This window comes from Myodes glareolus, chromosome 3 (genome assembly GCF_982192425.1).
Source record: "Myodes glareolus chromosome 3, mMyoGla1.1, whole genome shotgun sequence".
NCBI lineage: Eukaryota > Metazoa > Chordata > Mammalia > Rodentia > Cricetidae > Myodes > Myodes glareolus.
The window spans coordinates 7,520,138-7,529,716 of NC_142028.1; the positions used below are offsets into that span (position 1 = coordinate 7,520,138).

The window sequence follows — 9,579 nt, forward strand, 5'->3', positions numbered from 1 at the left end:
TCTGGAACATAAATTGTTTTGCAATTTAATTTTGTACAAAATCACAACACTGCTAGGTTTAATTTCTCATAAAATCAAAATATTGGCTCCTAACAAACAATGACTATTTCAGTTATATCAGCTTAGTTATGTTCTTACCAGTTTCAAAAGCAATGAGATCAGGCTTGGTTCAAATCTAGTCTTCTGTTTACTAGCTGTTTGGTCTTAAGGAAGCCCTTCAACCTTCTGAAAGCCAAGTGTCCTCCCTCTGAAGTAGAGGAGGTGACGATGCCTTAGGAGCCTGGCACGTGGCAGGTACATGGGAAATGGCAGCTCCCCAGTACTGATGTATGATGCCACCAATTGTTCTCCTTTGTTATCAAAGACGTGAAGAATGTAGTAAGGGAAGACCTAATTCATGACAACACGTAGGTCTTGAAACAGGCGCGTGTGAAAACACGCTATGAATGCACGGGGAACATCTTGATGACTTCATTTGTGAAAGCCGTCATTTGGAAGTTCAGCCAGACCCAAAGGTAAGCCCTGACTTTTCTTTTTCTCTTCTTTTTTATCTTTGCTGTTCCACACAGGGTGAGTTTAAGGTGTGCGAGAGGTACCTCACCATGAATGATCTGACCACCGCCCTGGCGGGGAACAGAGTGAAGGAGATGTTCGGTTCAGGGACGGCCGGCATTGTCTGTCCAATCTCAGGAGTTCTGTACAAAGGCCAGGTAAGGCGAAAGGTTTTATATGTTAGTCATTTCTAAAGTCAGTTTTTGCCCCGGGGTTGGCGAGATGGCACAGTGGTGGGGACACCTGTCATCCGGGCTGAAAACCTGAGTTTCGGTCCCTAGGACCCACATAACGGAAGGAAAGAAACCAACTCGTGAAGCTTAGCTTACCTCTGACCTCCTCATGTGCTCTCCATCAGTAAGTAAATAAATGAATGGAGTTATGAAATACATAAACATTTACCTTTCATATAATGAAGTCATAAAATGTGTGAGGGAAATTTGAGCAGGTTGGACCTGTGTTGGCACAGATTTTCCATCTTCCCAGAGGTCTAGTGAGGGCTCAGACATGAATAGCGAGTCAGCCATGTCCTTGGCAAGTGTGGAGCTGTGTGTGTGGGGGGTAACAGCAGGTAACCTGTCTACCTGCTGAGGTAGGCTGCACAGCAGGAAGCTCAGTGTTCCGGCTTCCGAGGAAACGTCGCCATAGGAGCGGAGCGGCAATAGGCACAGGATGCCCATGGGAACTGCCTGCTTGTTCCTCTGCTGCAATCACTGTTGTCGGACTCAGACCTCTGGAGCAATTCGAGGATTACCTCTTTCCTACACTTGTCCCTTTTGTAAAGAACAGATTTATTTTATTTCGCGTCTACGGCTATTTTGTGTGCATGTCTGTCTGGGCACTATGTGTATGCAATGCCACGGAGGCCAGAAGAGGGTGCTGGAGCCCCTGAAAATGCCGCCACAGGTGGTTGTAAGTCACTCTGTGGGTGCTGGGAATCTAATCGGGGTCCTCTGGAAGAGCAGCCCATGCTTAGCCATGGAGCCCTCTCTCCAGCCCCCACTTACCCATTTTACTTGTATCATGTATGCGTTATCTTGCCAGTTGGAGGGCTTTCTCCCTTATAGCAAAACCCAGTCCTCGCGCACATCCTTCAGCCTGTCGTTTTTAGACAGGATTTCTCTGTGTAACAGCTCTGGCTGCCCTAGAACTCACTTTGTAGACCAGGCTGGACTTGAACTCACAGAGATCTGTCTTCCTGTGCCTCTCAAGTGCTAGGATTAAAGGCATGCGCCACCACTGCCCGGTTCAGCCTCTATCTTTAGATTGGAAAGATAGGAATTATTTTTTATGTTACTCTATATTTGTATGGGCAGTCTGTAACTGTATAGACATTAATCTATAGATGTATAGGTAGTTTGTAACCATGTAGGCATTATTCTGTAGGTATACAGGCAGTCTGTAACTGTAGGCATTATTCTGTAGTTGTGTGCTTGTTATGCTTCAGATGACTCGTTAAATGTAAATTCCCCTGACTTTTGAATTCAACATTCAACCTCAGCTGATTGGGTTTACGATGATGATGATGATGTTTTGCTTGACATTTCAGCATTTGCTTTCCCGGGGTGGTTGCTGATACAGTTTCACATACAGATTATTTCACTGTGGAAGAACTACCTGGTTTTCTATCCATGTGGCAGAGAACTGGGGAGGGAGGCATGCATGCCAGGGAGGGATCGAGGAAAACAAAGAGGGAAAGAAGGAGCTAGTTTGAGTATTTTTTGGCAGTGTCTATGTGTGATATTGGTCCATTTTAGTAACTAAAATCCAATTGTTACTCCACTCTAGAAATAAAAGTTTACAAAGGTTAACTTATTTTTAATGCTTCTCCTAAATGCTTCTAGGAGGCATTCAGAGCCCAGAGGGCTTGTAATTATCCTATTATACTAAAAGGCATAATAAGAAGAGTGTTTGAGAATATGCGCTATCTACTAAAATCAAAAGCATCAAAAGCCAGCCTGCCAGCAAGGCATGAACGGGCAGGACTCAGATACACACTACGGGCACGAAATCTCTTTCAGCTATGAATTTCGCCTACCTTCCCATGGGAGTTACAGCCCTTGGAGGTACACCTTGCACTCGATGCAGGTTCAGAAACCCTTTTGTGAATGGGAATGAGACTTGCTTTAATTTATCTCTTTGATATGACTTGCTTTGGTTTGTTGCAAAATATCTTTGAGTTCTGGTTTCTTGGCAGAGGGTTCAACAGAGGGCAATTATTCATCCTATGAATTCTTAGAATCCTGGGGTGAGTTCCTCTACTGTTTCGGGGACCTCTTCTAGTCTCCTGAATCCCTTAGACTGTCTGAAGAATGGTACTCAAACCTTCTGTGTGCTTGACTTAGTTGGTAGGAAACAAACACACTGTCACTGGCTGACTTTTTTTTTTTTTCAAATTCTGAGCAGAGAAAACTCGGGTGTAGGAGGTAGCGTGTGTGATAGGTATGTTGGGTGCCTCTCTGGGCCTAGTGGAGTTGCCTTCACGTCACAGGAACGCCACGTGTGCTTCCTGTCACCACCATGTGTGCTTCCCACCCTCAGAGCGCTCTCTCCCTTCTTCTGCAGATGCTGCACATCCCAACAATGGAGAATGGGCCCAAGCTTGCAAGCCGCATCTTGGAAAAGTTGACCGATATCCAGGTAGATGTTTTTACCAACTGGGTTGGGGATCAGCTAGGAGATGGCTCAGAGGTTAAGAATATTACTGCTCTTAAAGAGGACCTGAGTTCATTTTCCAGAACCCACAAGTGGGCTCACAGTCCTAGTTCCAAGAAATCTGATGCCCTCTTCTGCATGCCTGAGGCACACCGTGCATATGGTGCATGTATGTACACGTAGCAAAAACATTCAGATACATAAAATAAAAGTAAAGAAAATATCGCAAGCAAACCCACCTTGGGGCTCATAATCATAAGAAGCTTAGTGAGGTGGCACACCCCTTTAATACCAGTACTTGGGAGGTATGGGCAAGGGGATCTCTGACTTCAAGGCCAGCCTGCTCCACATAGGGAGTTCAGGTCCACCAGGAATATATGGTGAGGTCTGTCTTTAAAAAAAGAAAAAGTTGAAATAGAAAAGATTCATATAGGGGGTGGGTGATTAAAATGCTCACTGTCCGTTGTACTCAGGTCCCCAGAATCCTATATAAATGCTGAATGGACATAGCAACCCAGCTGGTAATTCCAGTTTCTGAAAGAGAGCCAGGGGCTCTCCAGAATAAGTGGTTAGTGAGACCACCATATCTGTGAGCTCTGGGTTTGACTGAGAGACCCTACCTCTAAGAATAAGGTAGAAGAATGTCGACCTTGGGATTTTCCATGCATGTGCATGCATGTACATCCACATATACATGTATCTATATATATAGAAATGCATAACACACACACTGGAAAAAGAAACAAATAATAAAGGACATACGTGGTAGAACATTTGAGAAAACCAGACCTTTTCTCTCTTGACTTCATGTGCTTTAGTGACGGTGGCCCTGACTCTAACATGGACTGGGGATGTAGCTTGACTGGCGATGGGCTTTCTAACAAGCATGACAGCCTGGATTGTGATGCCTACAACCAGAGGGTTTCGTTTGCGTGCCTACAGTTCAACACTTGGGGGTTGGAGGCGGGTGGATTAGAAGTTCGTGGCCATGAGATACGTTGCAAGTTTGAGGCCAGCCTAGACTACGAGACAGCCTGCCTTTAAGAACAACCAAAAAGCCCAACAATTCACTCGGAACTCATACAGAACAGAGAGACCAAGGTCGTAAGCACAGGCACAGGGATCAGGAAGTGCCGCTCACCAAGCCTGAGCACCATACGCTTCCCAGCGTGTGTAAGCACCAGGGCCAACTACCCGCAATCCAAACCACATCTTTTTCCCCTCAATTATTTTGTGCTTGTGTCCTCAAGTCTTCAAATTATTCCCTTACAAGAGGGCAAATTGGTACTGATAGCCAAGGGACTCGCTAGTCTGTTTCCAAGAAAAATAATTTTGGTAATTACTGAGGGAGCAAGAAAAATATGGTGTTACATCATGTTTGAGATTCGATCTCTTTGGGTGTTACATGGAAACATGATGTTTCCCTACAAAGTGTCCCACAGATTTTGAAGACAAGGGTAATAACCAGCAAAGCAAGGGAAAGAGAAACCGAGGCTCTTGCCAGTATGACCCAGGGGGAAATCTCTGAAACCTCGGATCTGACTTAACGTTTAGACTTTGAGTGCTAGGCTAAGTACTTGTCCGATGGGGCCAATAATCCATACTGTCTTGGGTGCTAGGTTACTATAAATTCCTGCTGCAGGGGAGAGTTCAATATAGGGTTATTCTGTTTTCTTCCCCCCTTTCTCTCTATTTATAACCAACAAGGAGAAGCACTCCCGGTTTTTTTTACAGAAGCCGAGGTAAGCGTGGGCAACGCTGCTGCCGCTCCTCTGTCTCCGCCCACCAAGCCACAGCAGCGCCCAGTCTTTAGGTCAGCTCTCTTCTCCAGATGCTCTTTGTCCCTGTGATGCTGCCTGCCTCTGCCGAACCTCCTACAGTTTGGTTTACAGGGTCCTGTCTGTTCTTTAGCATCCATTCCTGTGGGAACTTTATCGTTGGGTTTGCTTTAGCCCTGAACTGCTGTGGGAACCTTTTAAATACCTCCTGAGCCACCTAAGACCCTGACGTTCCTTTATAATCAGTCACACATTTGTCCCCTTCTCGAGCTGTTTTAATGATGGAGGTTTTCCTTCTCTCTATGTCCCCTGGGGTTTAGCTCGGGGTCTAGGGTAGAGAATACAGACAGTAATATCTCTTCTCTGAAAGGAATGAGAAGCCAAGATAAATTTCTTTAAATTTATCTTGTGTTGCTCCTAAGTATTTACCTATTCTAAGAAGAGATAGGAAAAGTGTCTTAAACAATGTGGCATTGGTGGGCTTCGTAGTCAAACACTCGAGGCTAGGAATTTTACAAGGAAAGGCTTGTCTAGCTCACAGTGTTAGAGAATCGGTGTTGGTCTGGTCTCTGAGATTGGCAGGTGGCAGCTTCGCATGCAGCTTAGGTGGACCCACTGTGCCAGGTGGCCGAGCCACACACCTTTAAGTTCTGCTGTCATTCAGTAGCAGCACTCTGGAGAAAGGCCTTCGAACCAGAGCCGCTGAAGGAGACCCAACTGACTTCACATCACTGAAAATGTCAGACTCTCCTTCCAAAGCCACCGTGCATGGTTGCCTGTCTGGATGGATACTGACACGGCTATACCTGCCCCAGGGCAGCTGAAGCCTGAGTCTCATGATTAGGGAAAGCAGCATGAACAATGAGCTCTTGGTTCATGGGATGGGAAAAGCAGCTACAGGTTCACAATAAGGCCATTTTCATTTTATTGATCGAGGCAGCGTCTCATATAGCCCAGGCTAGCCTTAAACTGCTGTAGATCCTCCTGCCTTCATCGCCCTAGGTTTGGGATTGCAAGCATGTGTTGTCACTCCTGATTTACTGATTTTTTTTTTTGGTAGATTGATTTTTGTTTTTAATTACGTGTGTATGGGGATGCTGGAGGGGTTGAAAGTGTATGGAGGCCAGAGAGGGCCTTGTACCCATGGAACTGGAATCAGAGACATTTGTTCACGGACACCCAGGTCCTCTAGAAGGTCTGTCTGTGCTTTTAACAGCCAAGCCCTCTCTCCGGTGTAGTAAACGGGCCCATTGGACAGTTGCGGCTGCTCGGGTTCGCTCAAGTCTTGGCTTTACACTGAAACGTGTGTTTTTGCTTTTGTCGTAGTACGGAAGGGAAGAGAGTGACTGGACCATCGTGTTACCCTGATGGAAAATCTCAGTGGGTCGGTGGTGTGCCACAGAAGACAGACCTCTGCCCCGAACCGTGACCGCCTGTTTAGTTTTGTATGTTAGAGCTGCAGTGTTCGTGTGTTACCGAGTTGAGGTTTCTCCTTGAGCCACAGGAAGCTGTTGGTACAGATGTCACCCGTAAACGCGGGTAGCGACTGCTTATTGTCGCTTTCTCTACCGGAGCTTTCTCTGAGAAGATATGGATGCCTCCCTTTGTCCTGCACAAGATCCAAGTGTCTGTTCGTTAGCAGAAGGTAGCGTTCCTCCAACCAATGAGATGTCTGTCTGTGTGGAAGGACAACTGAGGACATTTCACAGGTGGTGTCCCTCTGGCTCGTGGGTAGCCTGGGGAACACTCAGAGCACGGCCTTCTGTTATTGTTGCCTGGTGAGGTTTTTGGGTTTTGTTGAGAGTTGAACTCCCTAGGTAGCCCTGGCTGGCCTGGTATTCCCTGATGTCTGCCCAGGCTGATCTCAGACTCAACCCAGTCCTCCTGCCTCCACCTTCTGAAGCCGGGTGACGGCTGGGCACTGTCATGTCTTGATTTGTTTTTTGTTTTTTTGAGTCAAAAATGTAGTCACCTGGATTTCTTCCCTCCGTGCTTTTGTAGGTCCTTAAGTCCAAGCTAAGGAGGAACTGCCCCTCCTCGGTATCATGGTCTGTGTAGTTTCACCTGGGGTCTCTGAGGCTCAAGCTCATTGCCCCCACCGCCTTTTATATAGTATTATAACTGCCTGCTCACCGTGCTGCTATGGGCTGGGGCCCTATGCCTTCTAGGTGGTTGTATCCTCAAAGCCCAGCACATGGTAGGTAGGTGTTCCGTATGTATTTACTATAAAAAGAAGCACAGACATATACTTCCTGTCTCCATGCTGGAACCCTTTTGGAAGCCATCCCCGATTCTGGAAGCACACCGCAGTATCACCTCACACTGTCCTTCTTGCCCACTGACTCCTACATCATGGTCGGTTGGGAGAATTATCTTACTGTTTAAGGTTATCTTGGAACTGAAGTGATTGCCCCAGACAGAATTCATGAAAAAGTGCCAACCACATGAAAATTACAATGCTGTACATTCAGTATTAAATGCCAAACAGAAGGGTAGGTAGGGAGATGCTCTAGGTTTTGATCTTCATCTATATTTTGTGCCATTCTCTTGGGTGAGCATTAATGAGCCACCTGGCTGGGTAGCAGAATAATTCCAGACAGTGTTTTCCGTGTTTAGGGACTGTGAGTGGAAAGGTCTTTCATTTCCCGTTTTACCCAGGAGAGAGTCCTTCGCAGTCTGCACACTGCTACTCCAGTTCCTTGGGGAAGGGCAGCAGATTTGGAAATTGTGGAGCTTACAGCTAATATGTGCACCATGTTCCCACTCCCTATGGCTGGTTTCACAGGGGCCTGGCAGTTACCCACAGGATTGATAACAGGATGGAGATAACTCTTAGTTCCCATGGCTCTCGTACCTTTTTCACAAATGCAGGGCTTCTTTCCGTTCTCCACAGATTAAAATCACGTCTCCAAGAAGACCTGAGGTGATGAGGCAGGAGGATTTCTGTGAGTTCTGGGCCAGTCTGAGCTACAGACTGAGTCCCAGTATAACCCGGACTACAGGCTGACCCCCTCTTTCTATCTAATGTAATTAATAAGCTCCAGACACTAAGAAGGCTGAGGTAGGAGGCTGTGAACTCAATCTCCATTCAGTCCTGGAAGCATACCAAGACCATCTGAAGGTTAAACTAGTCAGCTTCCGTATCCTCTGCACACCCATAGATCTTTCTCTGTTGACGTCCGGTCAGGAATGCTCCCACGCATGTCTGGGCAGCCATAGCTACACAGAGGAAGCCTGAGTTACACAGGCCCAGGATTTGTGCTCCATTGCCACCACACCTGATGGTGGTGTTGCGGAGAGCAAATAGTACTGCAAGTTTTGACTTCGGAGATTATGGGAGGGAACAGCTGAACAACAGTGTCTCAGCATCAGCACAGGGTCCACATCACTGCAAGGCCCAGCATCTTTCTTAAGCAGACAGAAAGAAAGAGGCATTGTGAGCAAGGCTCAGCTTTCAGGGAACATGGTCAGAAGGCCTTGAAGGGACTTAAAGGGACGGTAGTATAAAGATGGTGACAGGGAGGACACTGGGTGAAGGAAATTTTCCTTCTTTGAAGGGTTTATAGAAGCACAATGACGCACTCAGAGGTGGCTTGGTTGTGCCACGGCCGTCTTGAGTGCAGCGCTCTATGTTTGTGTTAAGAAGCCAAGGTGGTTGTATTCTGCAACAGATAAATTCCTCATTGTTGGCAGGTTCTTCAGATCTGTGATTATGCACACTTTGCTGCTGTCAATAAAACAACTGAAAAACACACTGTCTCGTGTTGTGAAACTGTCAAGCTTGAGTGTGTGAAGTTAGAGTATGTCCCAAGGTTTGGGCAGTAGCTGCAGTAAATGGGGTGGCCATGTTTGAACCCCAGCAGCACCAACCGTAAGGACTGAGGGCACCAGATACCTGAAACCACACGACCATCTCAGATGTTTGAGCAAGAAATAAAATGGGCTTTTAAGAACCACCCTGGGCTGGCGAGATGGCACAGGAAGTAAGACGTAAAGTCAGTCCCAGGACTGACCTGGTTGAAGGAAGAACTAACTTCTACAAGTTTTTCTTTGACCTCTGTGTGCCTGCCATAGAGTGCTCCCAACCATCCACTAACACAGCACCAATGAGTAAATTAAGCAAACAAACCGTCTCCCCTGGCTACAGGGTTTTGTTCCTGCCTTTCAGGAATCACAGAAAGATGATTGCTGTGATGGCCACTCTCAAACATTCACTTGGGATGTCCGAGGGTTCCTCAGACTGTCATCTGAAGGGAGAAGGACCTCCCTGAGTTTGGATGGCGAGACCTAGTGGGCTGGGATGTGGGCCATGAAAGGGAAAGGAACCTGTTGAATGATGGCATTCCCATGTCTCTGCTTACTGACCTATCAGGATGTGAACAAGCAGCCTGGACTTCTCACCTTGGGGCTGCCCACAGCCATCCACCTGGCCATGAAATCTTCTTGCCACGGAGAGTGTATCTCCTCAGACTGAGTCAAAATCAGTCCCCTTTTCTCTACTTGCTTTTGTGAGGTATTTAGTTATGAGCAAAGTTATTGAAACTGGTCTTTTCCTGTTTACTGCCGTAATGAGCTCACCTCCCTGACAAATGAT

At 46.7% G+C, this 9,579-nt stretch overlaps 1 protein-coding gene across 4 annotated transcripts in view; it reads left to right on the forward strand.

The window, feature by feature from the left end:
- The window catches only part of Bcat1 (branched chain amino acid transaminase 1), a 77,476-nt gene extending 68,739 nt beyond the window's left edge, over positions 1 to 8,737 (forward strand). For all 4 annotated transcript variants that reach the window (XM_048432638.3, XM_048432637.3, XM_085687342.2 and 1 more), the window contains 3 exons: positions 570 to 710; positions 3,118 to 3,192; positions 6,312 to 8,737. In XM_048432638.3, the coding sequence (XP_048288595.2) occupies positions 570 to 710; positions 3,118 to 3,192; positions 6,312 to 6,353 (258 nt within the window). In that variant the 3' untranslated portion in view covers positions 6,354 to 8,737. The remainder of the gene's footprint in view (positions 1 to 569; positions 711 to 3,117; positions 3,193 to 6,311) is intronic.
- The last annotated feature ends 842 nt before the right edge of the window (positions 8,738 to 9,579 follow it).